This window comes from Hyla sarda, chromosome 9 (genome assembly GCF_029499605.1).
Source record: "Hyla sarda isolate aHylSar1 chromosome 9, aHylSar1.hap1, whole genome shotgun sequence".
NCBI classification, from domain to species: Eukaryota; Metazoa; Chordata; class Amphibia; order Anura; family Hylidae; genus Hyla; species Hyla sarda.
In genome coordinates, this window is record NC_079197.1 from 173500705 (window position 1) to 173520464 (window position 19760).

At 44.2% G+C, this 19760-nt stretch overlaps 1 protein-coding gene across 1 annotated transcript in view; it reads right to left on the reverse strand.

Annotated features, from left to right (window-relative positions):
• The window catches only part of LOC130290563 (RNA-binding protein Nova-2-like), a 159436-nt gene extending 139985 nt beyond the window's left edge, over positions 1-19451 (reverse strand). Inside the window, exon 1 of the mRNA XM_056538378.1 lies at positions 19232-19451. Coding sequence (XP_056394353.1) covers positions 19232-19436 — 205 coding nt within the window. The 5' untranslated portion in view covers positions 19437-19451. The remainder of the gene's footprint in view (positions 1-19231) is intronic.
• Positions 19452-19760: the final 309 nt, after the last annotated feature.

A 19760-nucleotide genomic window follows, 5' to 3' on the forward strand; every position in this document is an offset into this window, starting at 1 on the left:
GTCACTATTATTATATACTGAGGGGATAGAGGAGAGGTCACTATTATTATATACTGAGGTGATAGAGGAGAGGTCACTATTATTATATACTGAGGGGATAGAGGAGAGGTCACTATTATTATATACTGAGGTGATAGAGTAGAGGTCACTATTATTATATACTGAGGGGATAGAGGAGAGGTCACTATTATTATATACTGAGGTGATGGAAGAGAGGTCACTATTATTATATACTGAGGGGATGGAGGAGAGGTCACTATTATTATATACTGAGGGGATAGAGGAGAGGTCACTATTATTATATACTGAGGTGATAGAGAAGAGGTCACTATTATTATATACTGAGGGGATAGAGGAGAGGTCACTATTATTATATACTGAGGTGATAGAGGAGAGGTCACTATTATTATATACTGAGGTGATGGAGGAGAGGTCACTATTATTATATACTGAGGTGATAGAGGAGAGGTCACTATTATTATATACTGAGGTGATAGAGGAGAGGTCACTATTATTATATACTGAGGTGATAGAGTAGAGGTCACTATTATTATATACTGAGGTGATAGAGTAGAGGTCACTATTATTATATACTGAGGTGATAGAGGAGAGGTCACTATTATTATATACTGAGGTGATAGAGGAGAGGTCACTATTATTATATACTGAGGGGATAGAGGAGAGGTCACTATTATTATATACTGAGGGGATAGAGGAGAGGTCACTATTATTATATACTGAGGTGATAGAGGAGAGGTCACTATTATTATATACTGAGGTGATGGAGGAGAGGTCACTATTATTATATACTGAGGTGATAGAGGAGAGGTCACTATTATTATATACTGAGGGGCTAGAGGAGAGGTCACTATTATTATATACTGAGGGGCTAGAGGAGAGGTCACTATTATTATATACTGAGGGGATGGAGGAGAGGTCACTATTATTATATACTGAGGTGATGGAGGAGAGGTCACTATTATTATATACTGAGGGGATAGAGGAGAGGTCACTATTATTATATACTGAGGGGATAGAGGAGAGGTCACTATTATTATATACTGAGGGGATAGAGGAGAGGTCACTATTATTATATACTGAGGTGATAGAGGAGAGGTCACTATTATTATATACTGAGGAGATAGAGGAGAGGTCACTATTATTATATACTGAGGGGATGGAGGAGAGGTCACTATTATTATATACTGAGGTGATAGAGGAGAGGTCACTATTATTATATACTGAGGGGATAGAGGAGAGGTCACTATTATTATATACTGAGGGGCTAGAGGAGAGGTCACTATTATTATATACTGAGGTGATAGAGTAGAGGTCACTATTATTATATACTGAGGTGATGGAGGAGAGGTCACTATTATTATATACTGAGGTGATGGAAGAGAGGTCACTATTATTATATACTGAGGTGATAGAGGAGAGGTCACTATTATTATATACTGAGGTGATAGAGGAGACGTCACTATTATTATATACTGAGGTGATAGAGGAGAGGTCACTATTATTATATACTGAGGGGATAGAGGAGAGGTCACTATTATTATATACTGAGGGGATGGAGGAGAGGTCACTATTATTATATACTGAGGGGATAGAGGAGAGGTCACTATTATTATATACTGAGGGGATAGAGGAGAGGTCACTATTATTATATACTGAGGTGATAGAGGAGAGGTCACTATTATTATATACTGAGGTGATAGAGGAGAGGTCACTATTATTATATACTGAGGGGATAGAGGAGAGGTCACTATTATTATATACTGAGGGGATAGAGGAGAGGTCACTATTATTATATACTGAGGGGATAGAGGAGAGGTCACTATTATTATATACTGAGGGGCTAGAGGAGAGGTCACTATTATTATATACTGAGGTGATAGAGTAGAGGTCACTATTATTATATACTGAGGTGATGGAAGAGAGGTCACTATTATTATATACTGATTTGATGGAGGAGGGGTCACTATTATTATATACTGAGAGGATAGAGGAGAGGTCACTATTATTATATACTGAGGTGATAGAGGAGAGGTCACTATTATTATATACGGAGGTAATAGAGGAGAGGTCACTATTATTATATACTGAGGGGATAGAGGAGAGGTCACTATTATTATATACTGAGGGGATGGAGGAGAGGTCACTATTATTATATACTGAGGTGATAGAGGAGAGGTCACTATTATTATATACTGGGGGGATAGAGGAGAGGTCACTATTATTATATACTGAGGGGATAGAGGAGAGGTCACTATTATTATATACTGAGGTGATAGAGGAGAGATCACTATTATTATATACTGAGGTGATAGAGGAGAGATCACTATTATTATATACTGAGGTGATAGAGGAGAGGTCACTATTATTATATACTGAGGTGATAGAGGAGAGGTCACTATTATTATATACTGAGGTGATAGAGGAGAGGTCACTATTATTATATACTGAGGGGATAGAGGAGACGTCACTATTATTATATACTGAGGTGATAGAGGAGAGGTCACTATTATTATATACTGAGGTGATGGAGGAGAGGTCACTATTATTATATACTGAGGTGATAGAGGAGAGGTCACTATTATTATATACTGAGGTGATAGAGGAGAGGTCACTATTATTATATACTGAGGTGATAGAGGAGAGGTCACTATTATTATATACTGAGGTGATGGAGGAGAGGTCACTATTATTATATACTGAGGGGATAGAGGAAAGGTCACTATTATTATATACTGAGGTGATAGAGGAGAGGTCACTATTATTATATACTGAGGTGATAGAGGAGAGGTCACTATTATTATATACTGAGGTGATAGAGGAGAGGTCACTATTATTATATACTGAGGGGCTAGAGGAGAGGTCACTATTATTATATACTGAGGTGATAGAGAGGTCACTATTATTATATACTGAGGTGATAGAGGAGAGGTCACTATTATTATATACTGAGGGGATAGAGGGGAGGTCACTATTATTATATACTGAGGGGATAGAGGAGAGGTCACTATTATTATATACTGAGGTGATAGAGAGGTCACTATTATTATATACTGAGGGGATAGAGGAAAGGTCACTATTATTATATACTGAGGTGATGGAGGAGAGGTCACTATTATTATATACTGAGGGGATAGAGGAAAGGTCACTATTATTATATACTGAGGTGATAGAGGAGAGGTCACTATTATTATATACTGAGGTGATGGAGGAGAGGTCACTATTATTATATACTGAGGTGATAGAGGAGAGGTCACTATTATTATATACTGAGGTGATAGAGGAGAGGTCACTATTATTATATACTGAGGTGATAGAGTAGAGGTCACTATTATTATATACTGAGGTGATAGAGGAGAGGTCACTATTATTATATACTGAGGTGATAGAGGAGAGGTCACTATTATTATATACTGAGGTGATAGAGTAGAGGTCACTATTATTATATACTGAGGGGCTAGAGGAGAGGTCACTATTATTATATACTGAGGTGATAGAGGAGAGGTCACTATTATTATATACTGAGGTGATAGAGGAGAGGTCACTATTATTATATACTGAGGTGATAGAGGAGAGGTCACTATTATTATATACTGAGGTGATAGAGTAGAGGTCACTATTATTATATACTGAGGGGCTAGAGGAGAGGTCACTATTATTATATACTGAGGGGATAGAGGAGAGGTCACTATTATTATATACTGAGGTGATAGAGTAGAGGTCACTATTATTATATACTGAGGTGATAGAGGAGAGGTCACTATTATTATATACTGAGGTGATAGAGGAGAGGTCACTATTATTATATACTGAGGGGCTAGAGGAGAGGTCACTATTATTATATACTGAGGTGATAGAGAGGTCACTATTATTATATACTGAGGTGATAGAGGAGAGGTCACTATTATTATATACTGAGGGGATAGAGGGGAGGTCACTATTATTATATACTGAGGGGATAGAGGAGAGGTCACTATTATTATATACTGAGGTGATAGAGAGGTCACTATTATTATATACTGAGGTGATAGAGGAGAGGTCACTATTATTATATACTGAGGTGATAGAGGAGAGGTCACTATTATTATATACTGAGGTGATAGAGGAGAGGTCACTATTATTATATACTGAGGTGTTAGAGGAGAGGTCACTATTATTATATACTGAGGTGATAGAGGAGAGGTCACTATTATTATATACTGAGGTGATAGAGTAGAGGTCACTATTATTATATACTGAGGGGATAGAGGAGAGGTCACTATTATTATATACTGAGGTGATAGAGTAGAGGTCACTATTATTATATACTGAGGGGATGGAGGAGAGGTCACTATTATTATATACTGAGGGGATAGAGGAGAGGTCACTATTATTATATACTGAGGGGATAGAGGGGAGGTCACTATTATTATATACTGAGGGGATAGAGGAGAGGTCACTATTATTATATACTGAGGTGATAGAGAGGTCACTATTATTATATACTGAGGGGATGGAGGAGAGGTCACTATTATTATATACTGAGGGGATAGAGGAGAGGTCACTATTATTATATACTGAGGTGATAGAGGAGAGGTCACTATTATTATATACTGAGGGGATGGAGGAGAGGTCACTATTATTATATACTGAGGGGAAAGAGGAGAGGTCACTATTATTATATACTGAGGGGATGGAGGAGAGGTCACTATTATTATATACTGAGGGGATAGAGGAGAGGTCACTATTATTATATACTGGGGGGATAGAGGAGAGGTCACTATTATTATATACTGAGGTGATAGAGGAGAGGTCACTATTATTATATACTGAGGTGATAGAGGAGAGGTCACTATTATTATATACTGGGGGGATAGAGGAGAGGTCACTATTATTATATACTGAGGTGATAGAGGAGAGGTCACTATTATTATATACTGAGGTGATAGAGGAGAGGTCACTATTATTATATACTGAGGGGATAGAGGAGAGGTCACTATTATTATATACTGAGGGGATAGAGGAGAGGTCACTATTATTATATACTGAGGTGATATAGAAGAGGTCACTATTATTATATGCTGAGGTGATAGAGGAGAGGTCACTATTATTATATACTGAGGGGATAGAGGAGAGGTCACTATTATTATATACTGAGGGGATAGAGGAGAGGTCACTATTATTATATACTGAGGTGATAGAGGAGAGGTCACTATTATTATATACTGGGGGGATAGAGGAGAGGTCACTATTATTATATACTGAGGTGATATAGGAGAGGTCACTCTTATTATATACTGAGGTGATATAGGAGAGGTCACTATTATTATATACTGAGGTGATAGAGGAGAGGTCACTATTATTATATACTGAGGCTATAGAGGAGAGGTCACTATTATTATATACTGAGGGGATAGAGGAGAGGTCACTATTATTATATACTGAGGTGATAGAGGAGAGATCACTATTATTATATACTGAGGGGATAGAGAGGTCACTATTATTATATACTGAGGTGATAGAGGAGAGGTCACTATTATTATATACTGAGGGGATGGAGGAGAGGTCACTATTATTATATACTGAGGTGATAGAGGAGAGATCACTATTATTATATACTGAGGGGATAGAGAGGTCACTATTATTATATACTGAGGTGATAGAGGAGAGGTCACTATTATTATATACTGAGGTGATAGAGGAGAGGTCACTATTATTATATACTGAGGTGATAGAGGAAAGGTCACTATTATTATATACTGAGGTGATAGAGGAGAGGTCACTATTATTATATACTGAGGTGATAGAGGAGAGGTCACTATTATTATATACTGAGGTGATAGAGGAGAGGTCACTATTATTATATACTGAGGTGATAGAGGAGAGGTCACTATTATTATATACTGAGGGGGATAGAGGAGAGGTCACTATTATATATACTGAGGGGATAGAGAAGAGGTCACTATTATTATATACTGAGGTGATGGAGGAGAGGTCACTATTATTATATACTGAGGTGATGGAGGAGAGGTCACTATTATTATATACTGAGGTGATAGAGGAGAGGTCACTATTATTATATACTGAGGGGATGGAGGAGAGGTCACTATTATTATATACTGAGGCTATAGAGGAGAGGTCACTATTATTATATACTGAGGGGATAGAGGAGAGGTCACTATTATTATATACTGAGGGGATAGAGGAGAGGTCACTATTATTATATACTGAGGTGATAGAGGAGAGGTCACTATTATTATATACTGAGGTGATAGAGGAGAGGTCACTATTATTATATACTGAGGGGATGGAGGAGAGGTCACTATTATTATATACTGAGGCTATAGAGGAGAGGTCACTATTATTATATACTGAGGGGATGGAGGAGAGGTCACTATTATTATATACTGAGGCTATAGAGGAGAGGTCACTATTATTATATACTGAGGTGATAGAGGAGAGGTCACTATTATTATATACTGAGGTGATAGAGGAGAGGTCACTATTATTATATACTGAGGGGATAGAGGAGAGGTCACTATTATTATATACTGAGGGGATAGAGGAGAGGTCACTATTATTATATACTGAGGGGATAGAGGAGAGGTCACTATTATTATATACTGAGGGGATAGAGGAAAGGTCACTATTATTATACACTGAGGTGATAGAGGAGAGGTCACTATTATTATATACTGAGGGGATAGAGGGGAGGTCACTATTATTATATACTGAGGTGATAGAGGAGAGGTCACTATTATTATATACTGAGGTGATAGAGGAGAGGTCACTATTATATACTGAGGGGCTAGAGGAGAGGTCACTATTATTATATACTGAGGTGATAGAGGAGAGGTCACTATTATTATATACTGAGGGGATAGAGGAGAGGTCACTATTATTATATACTGAGGTGATAGAGGAGAGGTCACTATTATTATATACTGAGGTGATAGAGTAGAGGTCACTATTATTATATACTGAGGGGATAGAGGAGTGGTCACTATTATTATATACTGAGGTGATAGAGGAGAGGTCACTATTATTATATACTGAGGTGATAGAGGAGAGGTCACTATTATTATATACTGAGGGGATAGAGGAGACGTCACTATTATTATATACTGAGGTGATAGAGGAGAGGTCACTATTATTATATACTGAGGTGATAGAGGAGAGGTCACTATTATTATATACTGAGGTGATAGAGGAGAGGTCACTATTATTATATACTGAGGGGATGGAGGAGAGGTCACTATTATTATATACTGAGGGGATAGAGGAGAGGTCACTATTATTATATACTGAGGGGGATAGAGGAGAGGTCACTATTATATATACTGAGGGGATAGAGAAGAGGTCACTATTATTATATACTGAGGTGATGGAGGAGAGGTCACTATTATTATATACTGAGGTGATGGAGGAGAGGTCACTATTATTATATACTGAGGGGATAGAGGAGAGGTCACTATTATTATATACTGAGGTGATAGAGGAGAGGTCACTATTATTATATACTGAGGTGATAGAGGAGAGGTCACTATTATTATATACTGAGGTGATGGAGGAGAGGTCACTATTATTATATACTGAGGTGATGGAGGAGAGGTCACTATTATTATATACTGAGGGGATGGAGGAGAGGTCACTATTATTATATACTGAGGGGATAGAGGAGAGGTCACTATTATTATATACTGAGGTGATAGAGGAGAGGTCACTATTATTATATACTGAGGGGATAGAGGAGAGGTCACTATTATTATATACTGAGGTGATAGAGGAGAGGTCACTATTATTATATACTGAGGTGATAGAGGAGAGGTCACTATTATTATATACTGAGGGGATAGAGGAGAAGTCACTATTATTATATACTGAGGTGATAGAGGAGAGGTCACTATTATTATATACTGAGGGGATAGAGGAGAAGTCACTATTATTATATACTGAGGTGATAGAGGAGAGGTCACTATTATTATATACTGAGGTGATAGAGGAGAGGTCACTATTATTATATACTGAGGGGATAGAGGAGAGGTCACTATTATTATATACTGGGGGGATAGAGGAGAGGTCACTATTATTATATACTGAGGGGATAGAGGAGAGGTCACTATTATTATATACTGAGGGGATAGAGGAGAGGTCACTATTATTATATACTGAAGGGATAGAGTAGAGGTCACTTATTATATACTGGGGGGATAGAGGAGAGGTCACTATTATTATATACTGAGGTGATAGAGGAGAGGTCACTATTATTATATACTGAGGTGATAGAGGAGAGGTCACTATTATTATATACTGAGGGGATAGAGGAGAGGTCACTATTATTATATACTGGGGGGATAGAGGAGAGGTCACTATTATTATATACTGAGGGGATAGAGGAGAGGTCACTATTATTATATACTGAGGTGATAGAGGAGAGGTCACTATTATTATATACTGAGGGGATAGAGGAGAGGTCACTATTATTATATACTGGGGGGATAGAGGAGAGGTCACTATTATTATATACTGAGGTGATAGAGTAGAGGTCACTATTATTATATACTGAGGTGATAGAGGAGAGGTCACTATTATTATATACTGAGGTGATAGAGGAGAGGTCACTATTATTATATACTGAGGTGATAGAGGAGAGGTCACTATTATTATATACTGAGGTGATAGAGGAGAGGTCACTATTATTATATACTGAGGTGATAGAGGAGAGGTCACTATTATTATATACTGAGGGGATAGAGGAGAGGTCACTATTATTATATACTGAAGGGATAGAGTAGAGGTCACTTATTATATACTGGGGGGATAGAGGAGAGGTCACTATTATTATATACTGAGAGGATAGAGGAGAGGTCACTATTATTATATACTGAGGGGATAGAGGAGAGGTCACTATCATGTGTCACCCCAGTCGTAAGGAGATTACATGAGGAGGAGGTTTGTTACAGTGTGTCACCCCAGTAGTAAGGAGATTACATGAGGAGGTGGTTTGGTACAGTGTGTCACCCCAGTCGTAAGGAGATTACATGAGGAGGAGGTTTGTTACAGTGTGTCACCCCATTAGTAAGGAGATTACATGAGGAGGAGGTTTGTTACAGTGTGTCACCCCAATAGTAAGGAGATTACATGAGGAGGAGGTTTGTTACAGTGTGTCACCCCAGTCGTAAGGAGATTACATGAGGAGGAGGTTTGGTACAGTGTGTCACCCCAGTAGTAAGGAGATTACATGAGGAGGAGGCTTGTTACAGTGTGTCACCTCAGTAGTAAGGAGATTACATGAGGAGGAGGTTTGTAACAGTGTGTCACCCCAGTATAAGGAGATGACATGAGGAGGAGGTTTGGTACAGTGTGTCACCCCAGTAGTAAGGAGATTACATGAGGAGGAGGTTTGGTACAGTGTGTCACCCCAGTAGTAAGGAGATTACATGAGGAGGAGGCTTGTTACAGTGTGTCACCCCAGTAGTAAGGAGATTACATGAGGAGGAGGTTTGTTACAGTGTGTCACCCCAGTATAAGGAGATGACATGAGGAGGAGGTTTGTTACAGTGTGTCACCCCAGTAGTAAGGAGATTACATAAGGAGGAGGTTTGTAACAGTGTGTCATCCCAGTAGTAAGGTGATTACATGAGGAGGAGGTTTGTTACAGTGTGTCACCTCAGCAGTAAGGAGATTACATGAGGAGGAGGTTTGTTACAGTGTGTCACCCCAGCAGTGAGGAGATTACATGGGGAGGAGGTTTGGTACAGTGTGTCACCCCAGTAGTAAGGAGATTACATGTGGAGGGGGTTTGTTAGAGTGTGTCACCCCAGTAGTAAGAAGATTACATGAGGAGGAGGTTTGTTACAGTGTGTCACCCCAGTAACTCCTAGTTCTGGCTTACAAACATTGGCGCACAGTACGGCCATGTGAAAGTGACCTAAGACTCATCATATGACACAATGCTCTTTATTAGGTGGACTGGCTACATATAGACCCAGAAATATAACTTTGTGGGGTCATTTTCTCCATGTCTCATCATCATCATCATCAGAGCTCAGAGATGTCCAACAACCCTGGAAGTGCCTCCTGTCCCTGGGAATCTTTAGGCTAGGTTCACACTACGGAATCTCCGGGAAGAGAATTTCCACCCGGAGATTCCAAGTGTGGCAGCGCCGCCTGCACGGACTCTGCAGTCTCCAATAGACTGCAATGTGTTCCGCAAGTATTTCTGCCTGAAGAATGAGAAACTCCAAGCGGATTTTCCATTCACAAATTCCGCTTCACAATTTCATGTGAAAGTGTAAATTTGTGAACAGAAACCCCTTTACTACACTATACATTTTAGTAAGCGGAATTTCTACCTCCAATTTCAAACCGGAATTGCACGCGGAAATTCTGTAGTGTGAACCTAGTGTTACCGAGCAGCTGAGGAGCAGACACCCTCAACAAAGGAGCAGACCCCCTCAATACAGGAGCAGACCCCTTCAACAAAGGAGCAGACCCCCTCAATACAGGAGCAGACACCCTCAGTACAGGAGCAGACCCCCTCCATACAGGAGCAGACCCCCTCCATACAGGAGCAGACCCCCTCCATACAGGAGCAGACACCCTCAATACAGGAGCAGACACCCTCAATACAGGAGCAGACCCCCTCCATACAGGAGCAGACCCCCTCCATACAGGAGCAGACCCCCTCCATACAGGAGCAGACCCCCTCCATACAGGAGCAGACCCCCTCCATACAGGAGCAGACCCCCTCCATACAGGAACAGACACCCTCAATACAGGAGCAGACACCCTCAATACAGGAGCAGACACCCTCAATACAGGAGCAGACACCCTCAATACAAGAGCAGACAGCCTCAATACAGGAGCAGACAGCCTCAATACAGGAGCAGACACCCTCATTACAGGAGCAGACACCCTCAACAAAGGAGCAGACACCCTCAATACAGGAGCAGACACCCTCAATACAGGAGCAGACACCCTCAATACAGGAGCAGACACCCTCAGTACAGGAGCAGACACCCTCAATACAAGAGCAGACACCCTCAATACAGGAGCAGACACCCTCAATACAGGAGCAGACACCCTCAATACAGGAGCAGACACCCTCAGTACAGGAGCAGACACCCTCAGTACAGGAGCAGACACCCTCAATACAGGAGCAGACACCCTCAGTACAGGAGCAGACACCCTCAATACAGGAGCAGACACCCTCAGTACAGGAGCAGACACCCTCAGTACAGGAGCAGACACCCTCAATACCAGAGCAGACACCCTCAATACAGGAGCAGACACCCTCAATACAGGAGCAGACACCCTAAATACTGGAGCAGACACCCTCAATACAGGAGCAGACACCCTCAATACAAGAGCAGACACCCTCAATACAGGAGCAGACCCCCTCAACAAAGGAGCAGACCCCCTCCATACAGGAGCAGACACCCTCAATACAAGAGCAGACACCCTCAATACAAGAGCAGACACCCTCAATACAGGAGCAGACCCCCTCAACAAAGGAGCAGACACCCTCAATACAGGAGCAGACACCCTCAACAAAGGAGCAGACACCCTCAATACAGGAGCAGACACCCTCAATACAGGAGCAGACACCCTCAATACAGGAGCAGACACCCTCAGTACAGGAGCAGACACCCTCAATACAAGAGCAGACACCCTCAATACAGGAGCAGACACCCTCAATACAGGAGCAGACACCCTCAATACAGGAGCAGACACCCTCAATACAGGAGCAGACCTCCTCAATACAGGAGCAGACACCCTCCATACAGGAGCAGACCTCCTCCATACAGGAACAGACACCCTCAATACAGGAGCAGACACCCTCAGTACTGGAGCAGACACCCTCAATACAGGAGCAGACACCCTCAATACAGGAGCAGACACCCTCAATACAAGAGCAGACACCCTCAATACAGGAGCAGACACCCTCAATACAAGAGCAGACACCCTCAATACAGGAGCAGACACCCTCAATACAAGAGCAGACACCCTCAATACAAGAGCAGACACCCTCAATACAGGAGCAGACACTCTCAATACAAGAGCAGACACCCTCAATACAAGAGCAGACACCCTCAATACAAGAGCAGACACCCTCAATACAAGAGCAGACACCCACAACACAGGATCAGAAACCCACAACACAGGAGCAGACACCGTCAATACAGGAGCAGACACCTTCAATACAGGAGCAGACACCCTCAATACAGGAGCAGACACACCCTCAATACAGGAGCAGACACCCTCATTACAGGAGCAGACAATTAATACAGGAGCATACACCCTCAGTACTGGAGCAGACACCCTCAATACAGGAGCAGACACCCTCAATACAGGAGCAGACACCCTCAACACAGGAGCAGACACCCACAACACAGGAGCAGACACCCACAACACAGGAGCAGACACCCACAACACAGGATCAGAAACCCACAACACAGGATCAGACACCGTCAATACAGGAGCAGACCCCCTCAATACAGGAGCAGACACACCCTCAATACAGGAGCAGACACACACAACACAGGATCAGAAACCCACAACACAGGAGCAGACACCGTCAATACAGGAGCAGACACCTTCAATACAGGAGCAGACACCTTCAATACAGGAGCAGACACCCTCAATACAGGAGCAGACACACACAACACAGGATCAGAAACCCACAACACAGGAGCAGACACACCCTCAATACAGGAGCAGACACACCCTCAATACAGGAGCAGACACCCTCATTACAGGAGCAGACAATTAATACAGGAGCATACACCCTCAGCAATGGAGCATACACCCTCAATACAGGAGCAGACATCCTCAATACCGGAGCAGACACCCTCAATACAGGAGCAGACACCCCAATACAGGAGCATACACCCCAATACAGGAGCATACACCCCAATACAGGAGCAGACCCCCTCAATACAGGAGCAGACACGCTCAATACAGGAGCAGACACCCCCAGTACAGGAGCAGACACCCTCTATACAGGAGCAGACACCCTCAATACATGAGCAGACACCCTCAATACATGAGCAGACCCCCTCAATACAGGAGCAGACCCCCTCAATACAGGAGCATACACCCAAATACAGGAGCAGACACCCTCAGTACAGGAGCAGACACCCCCAGTACAGGAGCAGACACCCTCCATACAGGAGCAGACACCCTCAATACAGGAGCAGACACCCTCAATACAGGAGCAGACACCCTCAATACAGGAGCAGACACCCTCAATACAGTAGCAGACACCCTCAATACAGGAGCAGACACCCCAATACAGGAGCATACACCCCAATACAGGAGCAGACCCCCTCAATACAGGAGCAGACACCCTCAATACAGGAGCAGACACCCCCAGTACAGGAGCAGACACCCCCAGTACAGGAGCAGACACCCCCAGTACAGGAGCAGACACCCCCAGTACAGGAGAAGACACCCTCAATACAGGAGCAGACACCCTCAATACAGGAGCAGACACCCTCAATACAGGAGCAGACACCCACAACACAGGAGCAGACACCCACAACACAGGAGCAGACACCCCCAGTACAGGAGCAGACACCCTCCATACAGGAGCAGACACCCTCCATACAGGAGCAGACAACCTCAATACAGGAGCAGACACCCTCAATACAGGAGCAGACACCCTCAATACAGGAGCAGACACACCCTCAATACAGGATCAGACATTTTATACAGGAGCAGACAATTAATACAGGAGCAGACCCCCTCAATACAGGAGCAGACCCCCTCAATACAGGAGCAGACCCCCTCAATACAGGAGCATACACCCCAATACAGGAGCAGACCCCCTCAATACAGGAGCAGACACCCTCAGTACAGGAGCAGACACCCCCAGTACAGGAGCAGACACCCTCCATACAGGAGCAGACACCCTCAATACAGGAGCAGACACCCTCAATACATGAGCAGACACCCTCAATACAGGAGCAGACACCCTCAATACAGGAGCAGACACCCTCAATACAGGAGCAGACACCCTCAATACAGGAGCAGACACCCTCAATACAGGAGCAGACACCCTCAATACAGGAGCAGACACCCTCAATACAGGAGCAGACACCCTCAATACAGGAGCAGACACCCACAATACAGGAGCAGACACCCACAATACAGGAGCAGACACCCACAATACAGGAGCAGACACCCTCAACATAAGAGCAGACACCCACAACACAGGAGCAGACACCCACAACACAGGAGCAGACACCCACAACACAGGAGCAGACACCCTCAATACAGGAGCAGACACCCTCAATACAGGAGCAGACACCCTCAATACAGGAGCAGACACCCTCAATACAAGAGCAGACACCCTCAATACAGGAGCAGACACCCTCAGTACTGGAGCAGACACCCTCAATACAGGAGCAGACACCCCCAGTACAGGAGCAGACACCCTCCATACAGGAGCAGACACCCTCAATACAGGAGCAGACACCCTCAATACATGAGCAGACACCCTCAATACAGGAGCAGACACCCTCAATACAGGAGCAGACACCCTCAATACAGGAGCAGACACCCTCCATATAGGAGCAGACACACCCTCAATACAGGAGCAGACACCCTCTCAATACAGGAGCAGACAATTAATACAGGAGCAGACACCCTCAATACAGGAGCAGACACCCTCAATACAGGAGCAGACACCCTCAATACAGTAGCAGACACCCTCAATACAGGAGCAGACACCCTCAATACAGGAGCAGACACCCTCAATACAGGAGCAGACACCCTCAATACAAGAGCAGATACCCTCAATTTAGGAGCAGACACCCTTAATAAAGGAGCAGACACCCTCAATTTAGGAGCAGACATCCTCAATACAGGAGCAAACACCTTCAATACAGGAGCAGACACAACTAATACAGGAGCAGAAACCCTCAATACAGGAGCAGACACCCTCAGTACAGGAGCAGACACCCCGATACAGGAGCAGACACCCTCCATACAGGAGCAGACACAATTAATACAGGAGCAGACAATACAGGAGCAGACACCCTTAATACAGGAGCAGACACCCTCAATACTGTAGCAGGCACAATTAATACAGGAGCAGACAGCTCAGACAGGCTTTGTTCACATTGTGGTTCCCCTTAGGCTCATATAAACCCGAAGGAACCCAAAATGGTGCCCTTCTGTACTTCAGTATATATTGTTTTAACAGTTTTCAAAAGACTGGCTTAGCCCTTTTGTGTCCCCACACTTTAGTTGGGCCACCCTTCTGCCCCCAAGCTCTAGTTAAGCCCACTCTTGTCCCCACACATTAGTCCCCTTATTTTAGTAAGGCCCTTTTTGCTCCAACACTTTAATTCAGCCCCTCACCTTATGCCCACACACTTTAGTTAGGCTGCCATAGTATAGTTCGCACCCACACTGTGCTCCCATACTTCCACTCCAAGCGACCCCTGATGACGCAGTTGTTACGCCCCGTTCCATAGACTTGCATTGAGGGGGTGTGGTGTGATGTCATAAGGAGGCGGGGCTATGATGTCACGAGCTTCCGGCACCAGCTCCAGCGTTCGAAACAGTTTGTTCCAAACGCTGAGCAGCAGAGTACCCTTTTAAATAAGAGACTTGCGTTACTCATGGTCTTGTGCTCTACAATACCCTATAGTGGGGTGTAGGGCAGTAAGATTTGTGGCATAGAAGTCGCATAGCAATATCTCCAGCTGGAGGCCAATCACTTGTTCTTTCTTCTGGCTTAATACAATCCTCTCCTTCTCGGAAGCGGATTATGAGTTCTAGAGATGTCCCTTCAGTGCAGACTTGTAGCATTCTGTGGGTGTTATTATACTTCACACAATGCCATGAGAAAGGCGTCACATAGTCACTAGTCTCTGAAGCAGTGGAAATCTGTTCTCTGGAATGATGAATCACCTTTCAATGTCTGGCAGTCCAATGATGGATAAATACCCAGAGGACGCAGCCTACAAGAATTCAGTGAGCCTTCACTAAAATGTGGTGGTGGAGGGGTAAAGGTCTGGGGCTGAATTTTAGGGTTGGGAACCTTATTTTTAGAGAAGGGTTGATGCTGTAGACAACAACGACATGGGGCATGAAGTCTGACATGGAAGAACTTAAGTGTCTGGACAGAGTCCAAAACTCAACCCCAGCGAACGTCATTAGGACAAGTAGAAAGGCTGATTGTGAGCCAAACCTTCTCCCCAACATTAATGCTAAATAAATGAGGTGCAAATTCTTACAGACACCACATCTTGTCAAAAGTCTGCCGATAGGAGTGGGGTCGGTATAGCCAAAACAAGAAAGGGACCCAACACTGTATTAACACCTATCTCTGACTACTGGGACCCACACTGATCTTGAAGGGTCTGCAATGCCCCACTCAGTCTGTGGCCAGCATCGCTACTGTTTTATCATTCTCAGGTTCGGAGGATCAATATCCAGGCATTAGGACACCCAATATCCATTGTTATACACATACGAGCTCTAGTTTATTGATTGGCAGTGCCATGATGGCGAGCATCAATGGAAGATTCTGGACTGGGAACCACACAACCTATGGCTGGCCCTTCTGGTGACAGAGGGGTTAACCAGTTAATAGGTTCCCAGACCTGATTCCTGGAATAAACCATTTCCTGCCCATGGAGGGGGGTTGTTGGTGATATAATTAGTCTTAATATCCACTCCCGCAGCGCCCGGGCTGTTGATGGTTTTTCTCCGGAAAGTGCTTATTTCTTGTTTATGTAGTGAAATTGGCAGGCGACAGGGAGGGGATGAACACGGGAAGCAGTCTGTGTCAAGACGGTCATTAAGTATACAGCAGGTATATATAGAACAGGAGGTCTCGCCTCGGCTATTATCAGGAGACGGCGACCGTTGTGTCTTCCATGTCTCTTGTTTCATTGCCAAGAAGTAATAGGATGTCCATCAATCCCACCCTGTGTCTATGTGATGAGGGCAGCAACCTCCAGGCTCCATTTTATGGGACAAAAATAATTTGTGTGTACTGTGTATTAGTATATTATATATGGTATATATATGAGTGTCAGTATGGACTGCATGCCTGCGGGTATGGTATATGTATAAATGATTATATGCATGTCCTGTGAATCATGTATGTATGATATATATTTTATATATATATATATATATATATATATATATATATATATTATACCATATGTACTAGTATATGAGTGTACTGTGTATAGTATGTGTCATATTACATTTTTGAGTCCTTGTCTAGTGACATAGTTGAAAAGTTGTTCATAAAGAATAATGGATCTGCATCCCATGAATGGAAGCCTAGACAAGGCCATAGATCGCAGAAGAGACCAACCATAAATGACAGATCTGAATCTCCTGAAAGAAATCCCAACCCAGGCCTAATATCATGGCAGATCTGCATCCCATCAGACCAGGCTACGGGTAACAGAAGAGACCAACCATGAATGACCAATCTCCATTCCATCAATGTAGGCTCAGACAAGGCTACAGATCACAGTAGAGACAAGGAACCACAGATCTGCTTCCCATCAATGGAAGAATACCAGACAAGTCCACACATGACATCAGAGACCGAACATGAACAACACAACTGCATCTAATAAATGGAAGCCCAGACCAGGCCTCATATCATGGCAGAGATCAACCAAAAATGACAGATCTGCATCCCATCAAAGGAAACCAGACCTGGCCAAAGATAATAGAGGAGACACACCATGAACAACAGATCTGTTTCCCATAAAGGTGGTACAGGCCTCATATTATAGTAGGGACCAACGGTGAAACAGATCTGTATACCATTAATGAAATCCAAGACTAGACAACAGATCACAGCAGACACCGATCACCGATCTAATCAATGAAAGCCCAGACCAGGCCTCATATCCCAGCAGAGACCAATCATGAACCACAGATCTGCATACCATGAATAAGATCCCAGAGCAATCCACAGATCATAACAGAGAGTGCCAACCATGAAAGACAAATCTGTGGATCCATCAATGAAATCCCAACCCAGTCCACAGATCCCAACAAAGAGAAACCACCATGACAGATCTACATCACATCAAGGGAAGCTCAGACAAGACTTCATATCACGGTAAAAGTCCGACCATGGACAACTGATCTGTAACCCTAGACCAGACCACAGACCACGGCAGAGAACAATCACGAATGACAGATCTGCATCCCATCAAATAGGATCAGGACACAGCTGACAGCAGAGACTGACCATGGACAACAGATCTACATCCCATCAATGGGGACCATGCCCAGGCCTCATATCATGGTAGAGACCAATGGTAAAACAGATCCGTATACCATTAATAAAGTCCAAGACTAGACTACAGATCACAGCAGACACTGGTCATGAATGACAGATCTTAATCCTATTTTTGAAAGCCCAGACATTGCCTCATATCATTGTAGAGACAAATCATGAATGACAGATCTACATCCCATCAAGGGCAGCTAAGACAAGACTTCGTATCATGGTAAAGTCTGACCCTGGATCAGAGATCTGTATGCCATCAATGAAACCCAAGTCAAGACGACAGATCACAGCAGGGAACAATCACGAATGACAGATCTGCATCCCATCAAATGAAGCCAGGCCAGGACACAGCTAATAGAGACTGACCATGGACAAAAGATCCACATACCATAAAGGGAAGTCTAGCCAAGGCCTCATATCATGGTAGAGAACAATAGAGACTGACGATAAACCACAGATCTGTATACCATCAATGAGATCCAAGTCAAGACGACAGATCACAGCAGAGAACAGTCACGAATGACAAGAAAAAACTTTATATCACAGTAAAGTCCAACCACAACCAATTGATCTATATGCTGTGGTGGCCAAGTACAGGAGTTGCACCCCTGTACCCTTGTTGTCCTGTCAAGCAGCTTCCATACAGTGACCCCTGGGCCCCCCCCCCCCCCCCTGCACCTGTACTCTATGTATATTCCTAAGTGCCTGGGTTGTATAGTGTATTGCATATAAAATTTGTTATGCCTTTAAGACCTGTTGTCAAGACAACCCCGGACAGTATGGGAGGGGGTCCATGACAGGGGACAGCTCTGGAGCGTCCGGGGTCAGGGAAAGTTCAGGGAGGGCAGATGGGGGACAGGGGGTGGAGAGTTAGGATATTTATAAATATGGGGGCCAGTGGGGTAGTGACCACTGGCCGAGGAGACACCGAGGGAGAAAGTTGCCTACCATGGATGCTGCGCTGGAGGATCTGATGAGGAGGGTCCAGGACGAGGTCGTGGCGAGGGGCGCTGACTGGCTGGTGCCGCAGCTGCAGGGACTTCAGGCAGGGAGCGCTGCAGAGGGATCCGGGGCCCCCAGGTCCAGTGCCCGCCGGTCCAGGCCCCCTTCGCGTCTGAGCCCGGAGGTAATTCCACGCACCCGCCGCCGCCATGCGAGCCCCTTGCGGGACCCTCCTGCTACCCCTGCACCCTCCGATCCCACTCCTGAGGGCAGGGGGGCGGGGAGGAATCCACCGGGCGAGCAGCGGGTGGCGGAGACAAGCGGCGCTGTCGCGGCTGCGGGGAGTGAAGGCCGCAATGCAATCCGGGACAGTACGGCTGATGTTCCGAGAGCGAGGGGGGCCTGGAGGTCGGGGAGGAGGCGCAGTGTTTCTCCGGTGGCCCGGAGGGGCGCACGAACCACACGGGAGGCAGTTGGAGTGAGCCAGGAGGAGGCTTCCGGTAGCGCTGAGGCCTCCAGGAACTCTGGGGGCCGG